This window comes from Drosophila hydei, unplaced genomic scaffold (genome assembly GCF_003285905.1).
Source record: "Drosophila hydei strain 15085-1641.00,03,60 unplaced genomic scaffold, DhydRS2 tig00000060-arrow-pilon, whole genome shotgun sequence".
NCBI classification, from domain to species: domain Eukaryota; kingdom Metazoa; phylum Arthropoda; class Insecta; order Diptera; family Drosophilidae; genus Drosophila; species Drosophila hydei.
The window spans coordinates 2,485,851-2,507,361 of NW_022045656.1; the positions used below are offsets into that span (position 1 = coordinate 2,485,851).

The following is a 21,511-nucleotide window of genomic DNA, read 5'->3' on the forward strand; positions in this document are numbered from 1 at the left end:
CTTTTAATTGATAATGAAAATATTTGTGAGATGAAAATATTTATTACAGAAATTGTAATTGTAATAAATATAAAAAATATAATAAATATAAAAAATATAATATATAATAATTAATAAATAAATATAATAATAAATAATAAATCAGAAAATCTTTTTATAGCTCGATTAAAATCTTTCTCTACTTGTTTAAGTTATATGAATAAAATATTGTCTCAGATCTTATATTAGATTTTTCCAAGCACAGATTAAGGCTTACTGAAATCTCTTAAAATATTCTTAGCAGCTCTACCTCAGGCCTTTTGCTTTGCCAGTCCTGAATTTTGATTTATAAGTCAGATAAAATTTGAATCTGCTTCATGTGTTTCAATTTCTAATCAAAATGAATGCTTGATCAAAAGAACTCTCTAAGTAAGCTGCAACATAGGGTCTCAATGATGCCTCAAACTTGAGCCCTTACCCTATCTAGTGGCATACACTTTAGTCAGTTTTAAGTTATTCACAGCACAACAGCTAGCCATGTATTTGCAAGCATAGGCTTCATATGATTTTTTCTAATATATATCGCTCAAAATATTAGTACAAATTTTCTACACGTATTGAAAGTCGTACTAAATCAATATCCTAGAAAAAGCGTAATATTTCCGAACTTCGAAATGGCAACGACAGTCTCGAACGTACAGCTGCCCGTGGACTGCGTGGGTCACAAGGGGGACGTAGTGCAACTGGCGTACAGCAAGGTGTGCAACTCGGGCTACTACTTGGCCTCGGCCAGCCAGGACGGGCAGGTGATGTTGCGGCACGGCGACACCGGCGACTGGGTGGGCACCTTCGAGAAGGACGGCGAGCCAGTTCTGAGTGTGGATATCAATGCGGATGCCACTCGACTGGCCACGGGCAGTGAGGATTGCACGGCGCGGATATGGAATGCAGTCGACGGCAAGCAGCTGACAAAGATCATGTTAAACTCGCCTGTGCGTTGCGTGGCGCTGGGAGCCAAGTCTGAGTACCTGGCTGTGGGTTGCCTGGATCGAAAGACGGGCCATCGCACCGACAAGGTACTGTATCTCTACACACTGGAGCGACCGGATTTGCCCATCTCATTTGAGGGCCAGACACGTGGTATGCGGGATGTGCTCTTCTGCCGAGACAATCGCGCGCTGCTCTCCTCCTCGCACGATCGCTCCATACGACTGTGGGATCGGATGAGTGGCAGGCAGGCGCACTCTATAGCCCTGCCTCATCATGCCAAGTCGGTGGAGCTGTGTGCGGACGGACGCACCGTGACCATTGCCTATGGCCACAGCATCGTCTTCATCGATGTGGATCGGTTCGAGGTGCTGCAGCATCGCAAGCTGCCCGTCCGTCTGATCGGCGTCTCGCTGCATCCGGAGAAGAAAACGTATGTCTGTGCCGGCAGTAATCGCTGCATCTACAAGTGCGACTATGCCACAGGCGAAATCCTGGAGACCTTCAATGCCCACGAACGTCACATGCACTGCATCAAGTACAGTCCCGATGGCGAGGTCTACGCCTCATCCGCGGCCGACGGCGGCCTTCGCTTGTGGCAGCAAACAGTGGGCAAGAAATACGCATTATGGGATACCCGAACTGTTCAGAACAACGAATACGATGACGAAGACGACGAGGCCGACATCGACGTCGACGACGAGGCCAAGTCCGAATCCGGGGGCGATCAGAACTGAGAAAAAATCAACTCTAAAACCAGAAAAACAATCCCGAAAACTGGATATCAACTGTAGTTGCACACGTGTTTTGCGTTCCTCTGCGTTTATTTTCATCAGCTTCTTAAGTTTGGTTCCAATAATAATAAACGAAAAAGGGTCACGCTCTGGTCCCTCTAATAAATTTGTCTGCGACCGCGCGGCGTTGTTGTGATTGACTGCCCCCAATCTATCTACCTGTGCCAGTCTGTACCCACAAGCCTGCCACGTCTGTCTGAGCCGCGACTCTAACTACCTAACATTTCATTGTCTTCTCCTTTTCTATACCACGTGCTCTTTTTAAAAGTGGGTATGCCTCGTTCTGAAGTCTTCAAATTTTATGAAGCATAAGGACTGACTTCACAATGAGAGAAATAGATATAATTTCAGCATAGAGGAAAATTGAAATGACGGTCAAATTAGTCAGATTGATATATATCTTAATATATCTTGGTATCCTTTCAGTGTTCAATTATTCGAAAATAAAAATTCCAAAATATTTAAAAAAATGAGATTAATCAAATCTAACAAAACTAGATATCTCACAGTCGAGCATACCCGCCTGCAACAGCCTCACCTATTATTTCTTATTTCGACTGCTCAACCTGTTTTCGTTGCGCATTTGGCTGAGTAAAAGGTTTCCTGAAAGGATTTTAGGAAAAACCCAAGAAGACGTCGCTCAATGCTCCAAAGCGTTCAGTGTTTGGTGTTTTTTATGCCGTTTCTCACCAAATCAGAGTCATAAATGCATTTTATTATTATTTATACAGTCGTGGCAGTCAACAAAACGTGGCCCTCTGGGCATTGGAATCGTTTTATTATGCATCCAAACGAAGTACGTAGTTTCACTTTGGGGTAGGTGCAGGGCGAGAGTCTGTCTACAGCCAATGCACGACTGATAGACTAGGCAAACAGAGATACAAAACATATAAAGATACATTCAAGCATAGACACACGGATACAGGCTCAACTTTTTGGTGGGGCAAACAACGAAATGCTGACCTAAGTTACCTTAAAAGATTTTGTCGCTTGACTTCGTATGTTTGTTTGTCTTTGCTGCAAATGCATTTCCATAAATGTATGTATAAATTTTCTTCTGCTGATAAAACAAGTTTTCCACACGAACACATACAAATGAACCCCTGCTGCTGCAATCATGCTGCGCTTAGTTTCCACGCGTTTACCAGGAAAAACACTCCAGTGAGGACCTTCCCAGTCTCTCGCACTCCGTCTCTTTCTGCTGTGTTTATCTAGTAGGTTGTTCCAATAAAAAGAAATGAGTTGTCATTTCGAAACGGTCCTGCAACAAGGTTTTTATCTCCGGCACAAGTGTGCGCCTTGATTGATGATGATTGTTATTGCAGACTGGCACAAGTAGCACAGTAGCCCAGAAAAGGATTTCAGGCTCAACGGTAGCCAGTACAAATATTTGCATATGTCCAATGTTTAGAATTTCATATTTGCATTGCATTTGAAAAAAGTCATCAATATGGCTCATCAGTCCATTCATTTTAGCTGATCTTTACTGTCAAACACAACTCCAGCACTGACCGCAGCAATTTGTCCAAAGGTCTCAAATCCAAAATAAGCCACAAGTCATTTATAAATGTCACGAACATTTCTGATTTGTTTTTATATTAATGATTGGTCATTTAGCAGGGAAGATATCTCAACGATCGAGATTATAAGCTGATAGAAGTCACACGACTGAAAGTAGAGGGAGCATTTGATATGCAGGGAGTGTACAGAGTTTTAGGGACACGATCTGATGTTGCTTGAACTGACAAATGTAGATCTTTGAATATTTGGTGAAGTCTGCCCTGAACTTGGAATACAAATTGATTAACTTGGCTTAACACTGAAGGACTGCGCTGTGAGATCTATCACTTATTAGGGAACGAAACACTGAGCGACCGTAAAGATGCCATAAGAGTATAATGATGCAATGTCTAACAAGCCAAAATATACTGGACGACCTGAAGAATAGCTATAGACAAACAAAATATTATATAAGTCTATCAAGAAATTAATTTAAATAAAAGAAAATGCATTTTACTAATTTTTTTTTTAATTTTTGCTGTTTTTTTTTCTTTCTTATAGTAAACAATAAACTTTTTTTTTACAATAATACTACATAACCGGATGGCTTGGGCTCCAATGAGATCATTCCATATATTTACCTACTTGCGGACATGAAATCTTTTAAGTCGCTTATGGTTGCTTGAGTTGTCCAGTAGTCTTAGTGCTAGAGCATTATCATGGTTATGTAGCCTATTCATGTATCTTTTTGCTAGTAATTCTAATATCGAAATTATGAGCGATACCAGAACAAGACGCTCAGAATGATCACATGTGCTCCATGGTATGTGACTAATTATAATAAGCACAAAGACTTAAAACTCCCCATAATACCAATAAGATCAAACTAGTTTTTCAACATGATTATTCAAGTATTATTTAACACTCAATTTATTCTAACAGTAGACGAAATTTGTCATTGATAGATATTTAAAATCCAGGAAGCAATTGTTAGTTTTTGCTGATGAACTCAATGTAATTTTATCTTTGACAAACAGAACAGTTCAGTTACTTTAGTAATATATATGGTATACATTGCAGCTCAATACTCTGTCGTAACTCCAACTCTTCTACATTTCTCATAGTTCCCAATATCATACAATTCTTTTACCACTTAAAAATAACTCATTTACCAACTCAATTGCAGTTCACTTATAGAAGAAATTACAATTTTCCCATGGGCTGCTCAACTTTATTAGACCCTATCGAGATCACTTCCGCAACTTGATGTGAAACCTATCGAGACAAGCCCTTAAAAACGAGTAGTATAAATATCCTTAACCATAACGCACCTGCCCTAGAGTATCTCAGTTCAGAATTGAGCTTTGCGGTCACAGTTCGTGCGCTAAACAATTTTATGGCAATTTCCTTACGGAACAGAATGCTATATATACATATGTATGAGCAGACATATAACGAAATTCATCTTATGGCAATTTGGAACGTTACTTCGACTGTCACGCTAGGTGGGCAGGAAAAACTCGACCAACCCGACCAACCGGCCGCCCGCCCGCTAGGAACACGTGGCATATCGTATGCTAAGTCAAGTTTTTTCAGTATTCTATCTTGGGTTCAGGGCTCGGGGGTGTCTGTTGATTTTATGTTCCGGTCGGCGCGATAAGGCGTGCTGCATTCGAAATGAGTGTAACGTATATTTTATGCAGTGTCCATTGAGGTTTTACCAAATGAGATAATATTACATTAGGCTGACAATGGCGACCTTCAACTCGGGACTCTTATCGAGGCAGAGAATAATAGAGACAGTCTTGGGCGCTTATCAGTCCAAAAGAGACCATAATACTGTAGGGAAGTCTAGATTAAAGAGAGTCAATGTTCAAATACTGCTCTTATAACTTAACATATAAACTTCTCTATAAATTGCTCCATTATTTGTTTAACTCTCAAGTACAGATCTGGCAGACTGAAAAAATGTTTGATTAAGTCAAACAACGATCAAATATTGACAGCGTTTTGGATTAGTGATATGTGAGTGTAAGGAATTATTATTCAATAATTTCAATGGTATCAATCGTGGATCAAAGATATTAACGTTCAAATACTGTCAAAATATCGTATAATATTTTAATATAACGATTCGATTATATACAAATATATCTTTTATTTAGAAATATAAAAATATAACTATTTCATTAACAATTTTTCTATTTCATACTTATATTTAAAATATTTTTTAGATATTGAGAGGCCTAGGAAAAGCACAAATAAAACTATAAAATATTGTCAGCATGTTCTATAGATCTATCCGTAATTAAACTCATAGATCAACATAAACGAATGATGACATACATTTATCTAAATTTTATATATATATATGCATTTCTAATTTTCCTAAGAATTGCTTTCAAATTTGTAGATCAGTCAACAAATATTGCTGAAATGTTCTTGTTTATTCAGATAGCCAGCATTAAAGTCCCACTTTTCCACGAAAAACAAATACGCATCTAAGTACCCGCACGTTCCAAAGTTGGGCAATCCTTTGATGAGCTGCCCTTATAAAGGATTATGAGCACCACTTGAAGGACACCCCAAATTGTGTTCAGTTACCTCTTTCATTATTCCTGCACAATTCGACGCCTTCTTTTCCGTGTGTTTACACAGCAAAATGCAACCCATATACATTTTCAGTGCATCCTGTTAAGATATCGTCAACTCGAGGAAATTACTTAAAAGGATCACGAACTCTCGCCAACCATAGGCCTCCCCCCTTTAAGATCGTGACTTGTTTATGTTTCAGGCATGACTGCAATTCAACGCCGGCAGAATTTTTTCAAATTTGTTAAAAAGTGTGTAAATTTACGTTCTTATATTCCTTTTTTTTTTTTTTGTTTTTTCTTCGGTTTTAGGAGGGTGTGTCCCATAAACATAGAGCTCTGTGGTATGTCTGGCTAGAGGGTCGAGTCAAAATCGAGACTTGGCTGCCTAATCGATCTATAGATCGGTTTCCTTTGCTGCCTTTTTTGGGGTGATTGCACTCGAGGCTCGGCTTTTCCTTTTCCACTTTTGAGCACAAAAATAGAAATAAAACAAGAGTTTTTCTTCTCCGGGTACAAAGCAAATGATGTCTTTAGCTATGAACCGGGTTGACTTTTTCTATTATTTTTTTCGTTTTTTGTGCACTTTAATTGCATTTGTGCAAACAATATAAATCGTATTTTATTGCCCTGGCAATGTAATTTAATTTTTTACGATTTTGCACTCGAATGGCAAAAAGCTTGGGAAATTTTTATAAACATTTTTTGTTGAAATCATTTTTAAATACGCTCTCTAAGTAACGGCTGTATGTTAAACGCAACGGTAAATTATCTTTACACTCTGTTTCGCATGTTCTAATGCACTTTTATAGATTGCCCCACATTTGAGAGGTCCAAGGCCCCCGAGTTACAATTGGAAAGTGAAACTGTTGTAAAACGGTTGGAAACTGTCTGCGCGGCCGCCCTAAATCCAATTTGTCCGACTCTGACATGGCAACAAATATACACACACGCACACACACACACGCACAAATCCAGTTTCAGGTTAAACAAACCGAAGCCAAAGCATTTTCATCTACTCTTCGTATTCAAGCCAAAAGTACAGCTCCAACGCGGGCAGCAACAACGAAGCGCAGAGATTTTTCAGTAAGCCGAATAAGGAATGTTCTTATCGATAAATTGTTGTATAAGTAATTCAATAATTTTGCATTTTGAATCAATTAACCTCAAATGTCATATAAATATTGCACAGTCATTGGGTTAACGTGAAATAAATTTGTTATTACAAGTTTTTCAATCTGTCTAATTATCTAATATTACAAAACTCATACTAAAATGTATATGCTTCGATGTCTTTAGAGCAATAAGAAAACACAACTGTATGAACACTCTATGCTGCTTTGATCATTTTGAATTCGAGGGTTGGTATGGCAACGCTGCGGTGGTTGTTTGACGTTTTGTTTTGTGGTTGTTCTTACGCTCACAATATCTCGTGCGCTCTCCGACTCTGTGAACAAAAACTTGCTCTCTGCGAGTAAACAAGAGCGTAATATGTGCGCTCTCTGAGTGCAAAGATGACAGCGTATAAATATCATTTTTAGCTGTTTGCCGACGTTCAGTTGAAATATACTGCTCGTTGAGTTTAGTCGAAGAGCGCATTCGCATTGCGCAAACTAACGACACAATCACAAAAATAAAAAAATTGGAACGCGAATTACAAAATATATCTAAGATATTACAACTTATGTTGTAAAGCAAATAAGAACACCGAACATAAAGTGCAAACAAGTTAAACGTGTATTTCGCAAGTCTCAAGTTTAACTCAACTCGACTCGTCAGTTTTCTCTGTGGCTTGAGTGAGTGGCGTGTTTTTACGTGACCAATAAGAACAGAAGAACGATAATCGACATTTGCAAGTGCAACAAAAAAGCAATACCCAACGCATTTGTTTATATCATATTTCTAAACAAATATACAAAAAAGCAACAAATACGAATTTCACTTTTTTAATGAGTCTCTAAAAAAGACGCAAAACGACGAATACAAGCATACAATTACGCTCATGCTCACACATATGAAGACGATTTGTGGAGACTCGTATCGCATGTAAGTGTGTGTACGTGTAATTTCATGGGAGTGTATTAGTGAGCTCTCCCCTCTTTTTGCGTTGAGCAGCAACGACGTACAGGCAGGCACAAAAAATAATACTTTTTGGCGCCAAAACTTTGACAGTTCGCTAAGTCGCAAATTCGCAAAAACAAGTAGGCAGAAAAAGCTGTCCCAAAACACACGATACAAGAAAAAACGAAAGAACGAATAAAAATAAAGAATAAATCAAATAAACCACGCAAACAAAAGTGCAACAACAAAGACAATAACAACATGGTCAGCGCACGTACGCTCCATCCAGCAATTCGAAGCGAGTTCTGCACGATGATGGCCAGCCCAGCCGTCAGTCGCAATTCACCCTGCATCCGTCAATTGGATCGTATCAAACGCAATCTGTTTGGTACAGAGCAGACACCGCTAATAGAAAACAAAACGTAAGTCGAATATATAGTAAATAGAATGTAGTTAAATATATATAATTGTTAATAAAAATATAAAATATCTTTAGCAACTTCTTTAGCGCTGAGCTGGAAATTCGACAGGAGCGCGCCTCACAGAAGTGGTGCTTTGATTTTCGCGCAGATCGCCCGCTGTCCACAAATGGCACCTATAATTGGGAACGCGTCAGTACGCAAGAATCGACTTTTGCACCACAGATGTACACACTCACCCGTGCCGCCCATGTACGTCCCATTGCCGCTGGCCCGGCCAGTGATATGGATGCGTTGTTGGATGAACGTGCCGATCGTGAGAATTTGGCGAATTCCTCGCTGGACTCGAACACTGATACCGAGTACGACTCGCAGGATGACTCGCTGACGTTCAACAGCAGCAGCAATGTGGTGGCGTCCACCTCTGCAGCCGCGTTGACCGCCTCCGTCTGCTCCTCTTCCTCCACTAGTGCAACCTGCAGCTCCCCCGCGCAGCAACGCAAGCGACAGCTTAAAATCACAGGTGAGTTCCGTTTCCTGCTTTGCCCTATTGTTCCTGCTACCCTAGCGCTCCCACCCTAGCTTCCCATTGTTCTGCCTGATTGCATTTGAACTTCCCATTTTTTGTCCGTTACAAATTCATTTCCCATAACGCTCGATGTTCGCTTATTGAACTATTTAGTGGGCGAGTTCAATAAAGGGGAACCCAACCGAACAAGCTGCGTACAGTGGTCACACGATAAACCCACTGTAATGGGATCGTATGCAAAATTTCCTTAAATGTCTACAAACATAAGCGTAATCTTTATTTGTTGTACACCAGAAAGTATAAACTTCTCTCACATGGCCTATATCATATCCATACCGTATTCCAACCTTGCTTCATTAATTGTTTCCCATGGACGCAGCCTATTTATTGAGTCCCGCGTAGGCGTTGTTCTGCAATCCCCAAAAATGAAAGCCGTAATAACAGGCTCTGCCCAACGCGGCTTTAAGGTATATAATTAGTTTTGTTTTATGTGATTGAGTGAAGGGGTTAGGCTATAGCAGAGCGATCGGCTGCAGCTGGTTTCCAGCACTGATTCCCCCAACTATATCCTCATATCCCTATCCCCCTGGCTCTGCCTTTTGCTTAGAGTCAATGCACGCAACATCCCTACGACTGCGACTGCGCCTGCGTCGCGGGGGTTGATTTTCAAACGTGATCATTGCATGCGGGTTGCTGTAAATGTTAACAGATGTGCGCGGCTCTGCCTCGAGTTGACCTCATTAGAGACAGCCACAAGAAGCGGCAGAGAGCGAGAGAGTGAACGAGTGAGAGAGGGGGAGCCGCACACAATGTGCCGCCATCAAAGCGCGGCGCTTATCAACTGCCGCTGATTGCTTTTGTATTAAAATTTCTGTCTCTCTTTTTTAGTGGCACTTGGCACAGTTATTAACATAAAAAAAACGAAAAATAAAGAAGTGTCTGTGCTGGACAGCCCGCATGTATCTAGCCTCATGGGCATGGCTGTACTTTTGTGCAGCGAAGCCTAGAATCTTGCCCACTTGGCAGTTGGGCGTGTAATTTATGCAGCTATGCAGCAAGATCGATGCAGCGCTGACTACCTGAGCGCGCCTCTCGCTTTCATTCTGCATTCATTCATTTCATTTCATTCAGCTACCCTTGTTGTGGCCATCAACCCCTGGCCAGCCCCAGCCACGTGCCACAATTCTGAAAAATCAAAATGTGCAAAAACAGGCGGCGCCTGCTGCTGCTATTAAGCATCAGACAACAAATGTCATGACTCATTCACTCGCTAAGGGTAGCAAATGCCAGCTGACTCTGATCCTTACCTCTATTTGTATTTTATTTGATTACTAAAAGTGTGCTCTTTCTTTCTTTGTTTTAGAATTTATGAAGGAGCGCAAGCGACTGGCACAGGCGCCCAAGAAAATCTCACCCGCCAAACGTTTGCGCTTCTGCTCCGGCAGCAGTAGCAGCAACATGAGCGCCAGCTCCTCTGGATGCTCGCTTAAGCGCACGCGTCACAACTAAATCATCAACAGCGGCTGCACAGCGGGCAAACAGAAAACACTCAATTTGCAATTTGTAATTTTAATTTTAATTTTTTACTACACTGCAAAGGGCAACATACGTATTTTTTTACAAACAAACACACAAAACCTAAAACACACCAATACATTTCTATGGCGTATATTTTAAGTAGTTTTCACATTGCATTTTTTTACACATACAAAATTAACTACTCATTTTTGTGCAGTGCAAGGGCGAAAGTTGCGAATATTAACATATAGTTTAACTAGTTTATATGCCAGTTACTACAACCAGTACTAGTACTAGAACAAAATAGTTACTAAGCATTAGCTAAGTAGTATCGAGCTATATGAAACTTATTAGATTTCTCTAGTGAGAAATGCCATAAACTAAGTGATTAGTTCTTAACAACAACAACAACAACAACAAACACTACTACAACAACAAAAAGAATTCGAAATAACGTAAACCAAAATTTAGAAGGAGTCGGAAACCCTTGAGACATCTTTAATGAAAAATACATTTTGAATACCATCCTTAACTTTGAATTATATAAGCTACTAACTACACTAAATTGTAAATTATATCTTTTAAATTTTACCAGCAACTTGAGAGTTCCTTGTAAAATTTGCAATTCAAAACTTGATGTAGTTCTGCTTTCCGAAAATTCTTTGTAAGCATTTTTTTTGTTTATACATCAAAATTTAGTTGAATGCAGAGTTATGTTGATTTTTGTTCTTTTTTACTAAAACAAAATCACTAAAACTTACAATTATAATTATTATTTAATTTATAATTATAATTGTCTTTGTTTTTGTGGCTGTGAACAAAGTCCTTAAATTCGACCAGTGTAACAATTTATGAACTAAGTTTATTTCCTTTGCTAATTTGTGAGCTTTTGCAGATTATTTATTTACTATTTGCAAAACTTCATGAATTTGCCTTTACTGAACTGTAAACTTTATTTAAAATTCATTTCTATCCGTTGCCAAATTGTTTGGCAAATGATGAAAGAGATTTTGCTTAACTATATTGTACAAATACTATAAATAATATATATATTTATATATGTGTACATACATATATATATTTATATATATCAACTATTATATAACTAGGCAGAGCCTATATTACTGAATAACATTTACACTGATCAGCCTATTTCATAAGTCTAGCCTATAGAAAAAATCCAAAGTATTTATACCTAATGCATATTGTGTTTATAATCCAACTCATACTTCAATAAAACAAGAAAACAAAAACAACACAATCCAATATTATGTGTAGAAGTTTTCATTATTATATGTTATTGTTTTCTTTTGTAGACACCTCTTTGTTTATTCAATATTATGTATAATTTGTACTCTAATTTCTTTAAGTTCTTTTGTTTTTTTTTTTCAATAAAATTTGTTTTTCTTTTTGTAGTAGCTTAATTTTTATTGAATTATTATAAGTTCTTAGGAGCTACAAAGAAGTTTTGCCGTGCTGTATGTAAACTGGTTCTTTTTTTCAAGCATTGATATATTCATTTGGCACAGTCCCCCATCTTGGGATATCGAAATTCAATAGTTTTTAAGATTTTGAAATTACTAGTATTGCCAATGAATCGCGTGTGTTGCTCTATTAATAAAATTGTCGCTTTGATAAATCTTATATAAAACGCATATATATTTTCTCTAGAGATCATTGATATACACGATGTCGGAATGATAAAAACATATTGGTTTTCAGCTATTCGAGTCTTAGTCGGCTCATTGCTGTGTAACACAGTTTTTCATATATTTTGAAAAACGATTCAAACACAAAATAAAAATTGATTAATTGAAATTATATATTAGTTGTTAGTGGTTGGTTGAGTCGGGCTGAAGATGTCACCTCTGTATTTATATTACTCCAAACACGTTTTAGGCCAACTCTTGGTATTATATCTTAACTGCACCTGAACTGAACCGATTTAACATCGGTTTAAAAAAATATATTTTACATTGATCGACCAACTTTATCGATTGGCTTATTCAATGGTAACATGCACAGAATGTTTTCAAAATTGTATTTAAATTGAGGTAATATTTTCTCTATCTTAATAAAAGAATTTTCTGCATTTCAACGGATTAAATTTATATCTTATTATTTGAACACCTTGTCATTTGACTCGTGCTTAGGTGTGTGTGTCTAGAAAAGATGCATCGAATGATAGAAATAGCAACTTTGCTGTTCTGCGCAGGATGCAGAGTATATCCAAGTCGGGCACTCCCACACTACTTGTCTTTTACTTGCAGTTGGCCAATATAGAAAAAATTTCACTTGTTTTCTTTACGTTTTCCATTTCAGTTTTATTTTCAATAAATTAATATCATTTAGCACTTACGACAAATACATAAACAATTTGATTCATTTGCGAACATAGAAATTGACTAACTTTAACTGCGATTAACTAAGTTTTTATTTTTATTTTACTTTTTGTTTTTTCCTCATTAGTTAGGTGCAATTGATTTTTGAGTTTTTGTTGCGTATACAGTACATGAATAGGATTATATACAGTATTCAGATGGTACCGGCTGTCGACTACTTCCCCGTTGCCTTCTCCTCCAGCTGGGCCTGTATGTGCTTGACATTCTGTCCGCCGCTGCTGTGGCTGTGTCGCTGGAAGAAGGCGTTGATGGAGCTCATGGATCGGTATTCGAGATTATCGCTAATATGCCAGTCGACGCTGATGCTCTGATGCCTGCCCACGGGATTGCGGATCTTCGTCTCATTGTACTTCTCCAGCAGATGCAGCAAGCAATCCTTCGTCGTGTTGGCTGCCTCCTCCAGATTCACAGTCTGATGAGTATCCGGCAAGCCGATGGGCACATCGCGACTCATTTGGTTAATGCGAAATTTGGCGCGTCGACTGCTTGCCGACTCCGTGAAGGCATGATTGCTTGAGCTGGCATTGAAGCTGTTGCTTGTGCTGATGCTGGAACTGAATTTGGAGCTGCTGGTGCTTGTACTGCTCTTTTGCACATGGCTCTTAGCGTTGGCCGTACTCATAGTGCTCACTGTAGACTGGCTGCGCAGCTGCGACTTGGACCAGCTATTGTCACTATTGCCATTGCTCAGCTTTGGCGTCTCCTCGATGGACTGCTGTAACCGCACCGACAACGAGCTAATCTTCTGCTGACCATCAGTAGAACGCACTTGTGTCTGGCTGCTGGAGCTGGAGCTGTGCAGCGGACCAAGCGATGTTACGCGGGTGCTGCGTGTGCTGCTCTTCACTTTGTTGCCTTCCTGGGTGATGCTGCTCTCCGTGGAACTCGCGTTATTGTTGCTATCACCCAGCTTGGTGTTGATCTCGGCCAGCATGAGCAGATGATCCGACAGCTTGCGTATTTCATCTGCCAGATTGACGCGCTCCCCGGAACTGCGCCTTCCCAGCAAATAGGTCGTGTCCGAGTTTCTTCTATCGAATGTATGCAGATAGCTCTTCATGCTGCGCCGCTGCTGTGCGCTGCTTTCGCTGCCGGAGAACTCATCGAAGTTCTCATTGAACAGATGCTGTGGCGTGGGCGTGGCACAACCAGAAGTGCCCGCTGCTCCCGCTACTGGGAACAGCTTCTCGCGGGATTCATTAATGGGCGTGGTAGCTACCGAATGGGGACTGTCACCGCTGCGCTCTGTCTCCTCCTCAAAGGCCGCCCCAGCCTCCTGCTCATCGTCCGTCAGCGTCGCAATCGACTCGCATGGCGAGGGCGAACAAACTGTAAAAGCAAAAGGATTTTAGTCTAGAGCAGTTGGGCAAAGAAAAGTTCTACATATAAATTGGATTATTTTGGGGGTTAGGTTTAGACGAATTATCAAAATTGGGATATCCGAAACAAATATAAAGATATACGTATAGACAGAAAATTAGAACATGCTTATGAGACAGACAGCCAATTGGTTAACAGAGAAGTTAATAATGGATCGTAACAGCTAACCCTGATAGACAACATACTGTGCGCAAGGATTTAACTTGAAGTAATGAGCTTCTTTATCTGTGTGCTATGTTCCCTTATCAGTATAAGATATTATTAAAATTTGTATCTATAAGAGTTTCGAAATATATTTTTAAATTTTAGAAATATTTTAAATATGTTTGTTGTAGTTCTATTTTTATTTTAATTTTTAAACAGAGCTGTAAATATTTAGAAATGATGGATTTTGAACTTGACAATATTGAACATTTCTTAATTAAAAAATTTAATTTTTCTTAAAGATTTTAAATTAAATTAAGTGTATTAAGTATTACTGAAGTAATTTATAAGTTATATAACAAAAACAAGATTTTACTTCAATCATTTTTTGTGATAGTTAAAAAAATAATTGAGACTATTTATTAATTACTTAATGATTAATTACACTTTTCAATTAGGAGTTAATTACACCTTTTAATAAACTGTTTTTCTCAGTTAGGACATAAAAATAATATAAAATTTTTATATATATTGAGTTTTCTTTCAAAAATTTTACATATATTCAAAAAATCATTCAAAATTGATGAAATATTAAAAGCTTTAAGAATCCAATATTAAAAAATATTTCAAAATTAGTTAAGAACTTTTATAATAATTTCTTATAGTTACGGAACGCAACACAGATAAGCATCATGTTTGATGAACAATAACCCGTTGAATGAAATGAGATTTTGACTTGAACTTTTGAATTTGGCAGCATTTGATCGATAATTTTTGCTATATCTTTGATCGATGAATGGGGCTTACCTTGTCCGATAGTTTTGAAACTGTGGCTAGGTGTTGAGCTAAACTTGAACTAGGTTTGGGATAATGCCTTAACTTGTTTTTCAACATATTATTATTTGGAATGTTTGGATAGATTCGCAGCTAATGTATTTGAAAGAAAATTTGTAGTATTTGAATTTGAAGTATATTTTGGTATTACTCTTGTCATTGGCTGTCTTTATCACAGTGTCGAAACGCTAAGCAACTTATACAATAAGGCAATTTGGTTAATAGAGGTAGCATCCAATATATGGATGCGCTTAAAGCTACAATTACTTAAAACTTAAGCCAACAACATTTGTACTAACAACATATTGAAAGTACTTTGTTTGTTGCTATTGTTTTTGCTGTTGTTGTTGGCATGCCATGTTTCTCCCAAACATACACATACAACGTAATTACAATATAGCTCATTAAAAGTTGATATGTTAACACAAAACATAAATTGATTGCAGTATACATAGAAAAAAATTAAGAATGAGCGACGGGAGAGTTTTATGAGTGGGCACTAAAGCGTGCCCTTCTTTGCGCTTCTCATTAAGCCAACTTGGTGTACATTCAAAGTTAAGAGATAGAGAGAGAAACAATTAGTTGGCTGAGTTTTTGTGTTTTGTTGCCGTTTTGTTGTTGTTTTTAAGTTAATTATGTAATTTACAAAATTGGTTGTGATTGCCTCGCCCCCGCTCATTTGCCATGGATGAGCGCATGCCGGTCGCGCTGCCTCTGGGAGCCACCATCGCGGCAGTACTCACCTCGCGATGAGGAGATGCTGTCCGGACCATGCGGCCGTCGGGGATGCGTGTAGCTGGTCTCATTTAGAGGCGCTATCACGTTGCCCTCGACGTCAAAGACGTACGGACTATTCGGATGCGTCTCCCAGCGCACTATGAAATTCTTTAAATTATCCTTCGTGGCATCCAGCTCTTTGTTCTATGTGGAAGCATTAGGGAAGCATAGTTACAGTGGCTTGGTTCGCTATTTAACTAACTTTCTGTTTACCTCTAGCTGCGCCAGCTCTGCGCTGTTCTCGTCCTGTTCCGTCGCCTCGTCCTCCTCGACGTCTTCATCATCATCCGCATCCTCGATTGTTTCCGTTGAATCCTCTGAAGACTCCGAGGCTAATGTTGTGGGCGACTCTGACTTTAGTCGCGTCTTGCTGCTCACTGAGGCGCTCTTGCTAACTGTTGTTCCAGCTACTGCTGCTGCTGACGCTGTTTTTTTTAGGGGCGTGGCCGCGGGATGATACTGCAGCCATTTGTGATTCACACAATCGGCGGCTGTCATGCGGGTGCTGTGGGGCATTTGGTTGATTAAAAGAGCGACTGCTGGTAGGCTGCTTGGCTGGTTGGGTAGTTGGCTGGCCCGGTTATGGGCTAGACAACTAATTAACAAAAAACTCACCTCAAGTCCTTAACTAGGAGCTTCGCTATGAAATCCAGGCACTCCGGGGATATGCCATTAAAGCATTCATCCTCAAAATCGTATTTTGCAATGGTTACGTTTGACATTGTTTCAATGTCGTTCTCGCCCATGAAAGGCGACAGACCAGATATGCTGTAATGGGTTTTGTTGTTCCATGTGTGTGTGTTTGTGTGGGTGTGGCAAAGTCAATAAACATGAAATGTAAAAGCAGCGCACACAAAATAAATAAATACATAAAAAACACACACACACAGCAGCATTTAATTAACTAAATTAAATTGGCGTCGAGCGAGCTTTGCTGTTTAGTTATTTGTGCCTTGGGCAGGGGGATTGTTGTAGCTTGGTGGTTTGCCTCGAACACCTTCCCTAACATTTCTAAGACTTTGATTATTTAATTCTTGACTGCCGCAATTTTCACAGATTTTTAATTAGTTTACTTTGTTCACTCGAGCAACGCCAATGTCCCTCACTCACTCCTCAAGTTAGCTTTGATTAAATTTTCTAGTGTCATATTCTTGCAGCAACACTGCGCAGCATAATTAAGTACACGAAGGTACAAATTTGATTAGCTGAAAGCAAAATAGTACTCTCAGCTATAAAATTGATTTTTGGAATGAAGTTAAGCATTCAAAATAATTTGCTTATAAGAAAATAAAAACTCAGCTTTAAAATTAGTTAACAAAATTGCTAACAAAGAAGAAGAAAAACTTGAAGAGTTTTTAAAATTTTGAGAATCGCATAGTAGAGCGAGAATACTTTCTATTATATTTGAGGCACATCAAGAAATTAACTTCGGTTGCAATTGATAATTGCATTTAATTAAATTAATGATTAGATTAAATTTTTTTTCCATAATGTTGCTGTTATGCAGTGTAATAAAGTTGTACTTACAGCACATAGCAAATGACGCCAACGCTCCACATATCAGTGCCATAGGAGATGCAGTCAAAGTTTACAACTTCAGGCGCCACAAACTCAGGTGTGCCGAAGAGAACCTGTAAGAATTGTAATATATACAATTACCCTGGATAAATATCGTGAAGATCGATTCAATTGAAACTCACTCGCAGGCGCTTGTCGGGATCGAACTTGCGTGCCAGTCCAAAGTCAATGATCTTAATACGATTGCCCTTCTGTGTGAGCACCAAAATATTCTCGGGCTTCAAGTCCAAGTGGATAATACCATTGCCGTGTATAAAGGCCATGGCCTCGCACACCTGCCGTATAAAGACACGACACACGCGCTCTGTGAGAACAAATTCATCGTCCACAACACGATCGAATAGCTCGCCACCTTCAATGCTGAGAAAACAGATTAATAATAATTAGAATCTCACATCTAAAATAAGTCTAAAGTGTCTAAGAAAACATGCAACATGTAACATCTAACAAGCATGCCAGCTAAAGCCAAGAAAACAGTTAAAGCAATTATTGTAACTCCCGTTTAAGTGCTATGTTTTAGACTTATTCCAGTTGGCTTACCTGCCCCATCTATAAGTCTATATATGTTATTTACAAGAGCTCGCATTGCTTGACATAACACGAAAATCAGATAATACATGAACATCAACCTATTTGGAGGAAGCAAAGTGCAGCAACTAATTGCAAAGCATTCATGATTTTTTGTTAACAAAAAAGCAAAATGCTTCGCGGTTGGTAACTTCGCTTACTTTAAGTTAGTTACTGCACTTTACTTAACAATTCTAGATCAAATCTACTAGAGCTGTTATAAATAATACAAAAAATTAAATATAAATATATAATAAGTAATTGGATATATTATATATATATATATTAATTTTTTATGAACTCATATACTAGACACTCAGAGATGGTATTTTGTATTCAATAATATTCGATATGCCATTGCTTATCATGTTCATTTCAAATCCATTTAAAGCTAGTTTGGTTTTAGATAAATCACAGAAAATTCCCTAAAAATTGTGTTTACGTTTTTCATTCAGAGTTTGTGTGTTAATTCATCTTCATTTAAAACATCGCTGTAAAACATTGCAAGCATTTATATCGTAATAATTTCTTGATATTTCGAATTCGTCATGCAGACAATATAATTAATAATTATATGCCAAAAACATGTTGATTCTAGCTCTAAGCCTGTGAAGCACATCGCATTACCTCATGCCGCTTTTAGCTTATATGTGGAGGCGACCAGCAGTAACTTAATTCTTAAATTTTGGGCGAATAGCCTTTAGCTTTAATATATATATTTCATATTGTACACATCTTATATGTATTTATGATAACATAATATATTTTCATGCTTCTGCCTTTAATAGTAACACAAATAAAATACATTTTACCCGATTTCTAAGTGTTCTATTCCGATTTGTCCCAGGCACTGACTCAGGAGTACCATATGACTACGATTCCCCCTATCACATGATATCACCTCCGAGTGATGTGTATAAGCAGAATTGCAATTACCTAGCTCTATCCGGCACATCTATTTTACTTTGTGAACTAATATCAAGAGATGAACAATTTATTAATTGCCGGAATGTGAGTGCAGCATGAAACTCGAATGTCAGTTTTAATATGCTTTAAGCACATTTATTAGCCAAAATAAATCATAAATGCATATGAATACTTTAAAGCTGAGCTAAAGCTCGCCCTTTACTTGACACTGCTACTAAACTAAATTGAATTTTACAAATTTTTATTTTATTTCAATTGAAAAAGCAGTTAAAAGCTAACGGCAATCGGCTTATTTGTGAAATTTTCCAGCTGCAATTCTCGTATGCAGTAATCGATGTGACTTATGTGACTTATATGCAGCTGCAAAATACATATTTCTGTCAGTTGACATAAAATATGAAATATGAATTATTTACAAAGCCAAAGGGACAAGTAAAAAGGGCACTTTGGCAATGCCAGAAATTCAAATAAATATTATTGTCTGTGGAAATAAACTGCAATTTTCATTAGAAAAGCAAATGGACAATTTACAAAACGAGTTTGCAGTTTGCAGTTTGTCAAGGATTTTTGTCTTGGCACAAATATGTTTGCTGCATTTTATGAATATGCAAACGACGAAACAACTTTCGCAAGTAAACAATTAAGACTCCAAAACAAAAAAACAACAATAAGAACTGTCAGCATTGTAGTCGAGCGTTGTTCAGGCACAGGACAACCAACACAACAGAACACACTTTAGCCATGAAAATTAATTTGAAAAGTAAAAAGTCAAGTGAGCCGCATAAAAGATTCGTGACTTTATTGTTTTTTTTTGCGTTGCCAAGTGTTGCATTTTATTTCTGCGGCGAAAAATTGCCCAGCCCAGGAAAATGGGTCAAGGCCAAGGCTTAATCAGTGCACCTTTGCCTGACTCAAACGCTTTTATGGCTCATAGAATATGCCTTAAACGGGACAGACTGTACGTTTTTATTAGAGACCAAAACTGGATCCAACTAGCAGTGACAAACAGTTGTGGCACGCCGAATATTGAATACCCTAGAAGGCTATATAAAATACGTAAATTGATTTTTATGTGATGAAGATTTGAAAACAAATAATCTAGCTAGTAATAGAGAGATTATTTATTGCCTGCATTTATATGTGCTCTGTGCTCTTCTAGTTAACCCTATACCAGTTTTGATAGCTGGGTTTGATAATTGAAGCTTTATATTTATTTTTATTGATTTAAAAAAAGGAAAACTTACAAGGGAAACATAAAATTTATTCCACATAAAATTTTTATTTATTTTCTATGGATTTTTTCTAAGGAATTCATAAGCTATACTGTTTCATTCTGCCTAATATCGATATATTAGATGTATAAAAACGGAAAACTTAAGGGGGTACAAATAAAATTTGTTCTACATAGAATTTTTATTTATTTTCTATTGATTCTTTCTTAGCTATACTCATTCAATCTGCTTAATATGGATATATAAGTTGGTTGCAAAACTCGCAAACAGACAGAGAGAAAAGCCTAAATGAACTCTCTTACGCTTACCGATCGAGAATATATATGCATTCCTTAATAGCTGATAAAATTGCAAGACCCTTTGGGAGAGCATTCAATAAATATCTGGGAAAGGAAGTGCGATAACCTGTTGCTTAAGGTTTTCTTTCTGAGTGTGCCCAAAAAAACCAAAAGGAAACAAAGAAAAAACAAGGAAAAACTTTTATAGTTGTGCGTCGTGTGTGTGTGTCATTGCGTGTTGGTGTGTGTGTGAAAGAAGTTTACTACTTTACGATAATGTGCGTACGTGTAAATCGTATTTTATGCACATTTCCCGCTGATTGCAAGATATTGTGTTCCACAACAATGTAACAACAAGAATAGAATAGAGCATTTAACGAAAAAAAAAAGACCAACAAAAGTTATGAAGATGTTGTCAAAGTAGTTTGCCATCAAGGACAACAAAGCACACGCACACACACAACAATAACGACAAAAACAACAACAATAAGGAACACAAGCGAAATCAACATATTCTACGACATGGATATAGAATTTCAACTATATAACAACTATACGTATAGATAGTTGTGTGTTCGTTTGGGCCTTACAGTTCCAGGACGACGCACATCATTTTCTGATATTCGTATGCAGCATACAATTGTATAATGAGATGATGTTGCAATGAATTCATAATCTCCACTTCTCGCTCCACGTTCCGCTTGTCCTCGCGCTTTGGTATGGGCACAAATTTGGCTGCCAGTTGTATTCCGCTGGTCTTCTCTTTGCACTTGTACACTGTGCCGAATTTACCACTGAGAATTGGGTATCATATGATTAGCATTTCATGCAATTGTCTGGGGCAGAGGGGGTGTTTCCAAGAAACATTCGGGTCCAAACTGCTTTTATGCGTACTTACCGTCCCACCTCACCGAGCACGTCGTACAATTTATGGGCGTCCACATTGCGGTTTATGGTCACATCGCGCATTGGAAAAGCGGGCTCCAGAACTGTGGAAAAGCAATGCGAGAGAGA

General features: G+C 38.2%; 3 protein-coding genes across 5 annotated transcripts in view; 2 read left to right on the forward strand and 1 right to left on the reverse strand.

Moving 5' to 3' along the window:
* Nucleotides 1-490: 490 nt before the first annotated feature.
* LOC111592181 (serine-threonine kinase receptor-associated protein) lies at nucleotides 491-2,012 on the forward strand. Its single transcript, XM_023304247.2, has one exon. It carries the CDS (start codon nucleotides 654-656, stop codon nucleotides 1,701-1,703), a length of 1,050 nt encoding a protein of 349 aa, XP_023160015.2. The 5' UTR covers nucleotides 491-653; the 3' UTR covers nucleotides 1,704-2,012.
* Nucleotides 2,013-7,274: 5,262 nt separating this feature from the next.
* Nucleotides 7,275-10,989, forward strand: LOC111592130. 3 transcript variants are annotated; one of them, XM_023304166.2, is made up of 4 exons: nucleotides 7,275-7,897; nucleotides 7,967-8,334; nucleotides 8,409-8,854; nucleotides 10,224-10,988. In XM_023304166.2, exons 2-4 carry the CDS (start codon nucleotides 8,174-8,176, stop codon nucleotides 10,367-10,369), a joined length of 753 nt encoding a protein of 250 aa, XP_023159934.2. In that variant the 5' UTR covers nucleotides 7,275-7,897; nucleotides 7,967-8,173; the 3' UTR covers nucleotides 10,370-10,988. The 3 variants fall into 3 exon arrangements, with proteins under 3 accessions (XP_023159934.2, XP_023159935.2, XP_030081998.1); XM_023304167.2 differs by having other exon boundaries at nucleotides 7,275-8,334; nucleotides 8,421-8,854; nucleotides 10,224-10,989; XM_030226138.1 differs by having other exon boundaries at nucleotides 7,275-8,334.
* Nucleotides 10,990-12,832: 1,843 nt separating this feature from the next.
* The window catches only part of LOC111592113 (myosin light chain kinase, smooth muscle), a 28,195-nt gene continuing 19,516 nt past the window's right edge, over nucleotides 12,833-21,511 (reverse strand). The window contains exons 2-9 of the mRNA XM_030226116.1: nucleotides 21,396-21,486; nucleotides 21,088-21,291; nucleotides 17,616-17,853; nucleotides 17,443-17,546; nucleotides 16,531-16,683; nucleotides 16,129-16,420; nucleotides 15,882-16,059; nucleotides 12,833-14,109 (exon numbers count right to left, since the gene is read on the reverse strand). Of these exons, the coding sequence (XP_030081976.1) occupies nucleotides 12,935-14,109; nucleotides 15,882-16,059; nucleotides 16,129-16,420; nucleotides 16,531-16,683; nucleotides 17,443-17,546; nucleotides 17,616-17,853; nucleotides 21,088-21,291; nucleotides 21,396-21,486 (2,435 nt within the window). The 3' untranslated portion in view covers nucleotides 12,833-12,934. The remainder of the gene's footprint in view (nucleotides 14,110-15,881; nucleotides 16,060-16,128; nucleotides 16,421-16,530; nucleotides 16,684-17,442; nucleotides 17,547-17,615; nucleotides 17,854-21,087; nucleotides 21,292-21,395; nucleotides 21,487-21,511) is intronic.

Coding starts and splice junctions, on each gene's coding strand:
- LOC111592181 (XM_023304247.2), top strand. CDS start 654: ATGGCAACGACAGTCTCGAACGTACAGCTGCCCGTGGACTGCGTGGGT.
- LOC111592130 (XM_030226138.1), top strand. CDS start 8,174: ATGGTCAGCGCACGTACGCTCCATCCAGCAATTCGAAGCGAGTTCTGC. Junction 8,335..8,408: donor CCGCTAATAGAAAACAAAAC/GTAAGTCGAATA, acceptor AAATATCTTTAG/CAACTTCTTTAGCGCTGAGC. Junction 8,855..10,223: donor GCGACAGCTTAAAATCACAG/GTGAGTTCCGTT, acceptor TCTTTGTTTTAG/AATTTATGAAGGAGCGCAAG.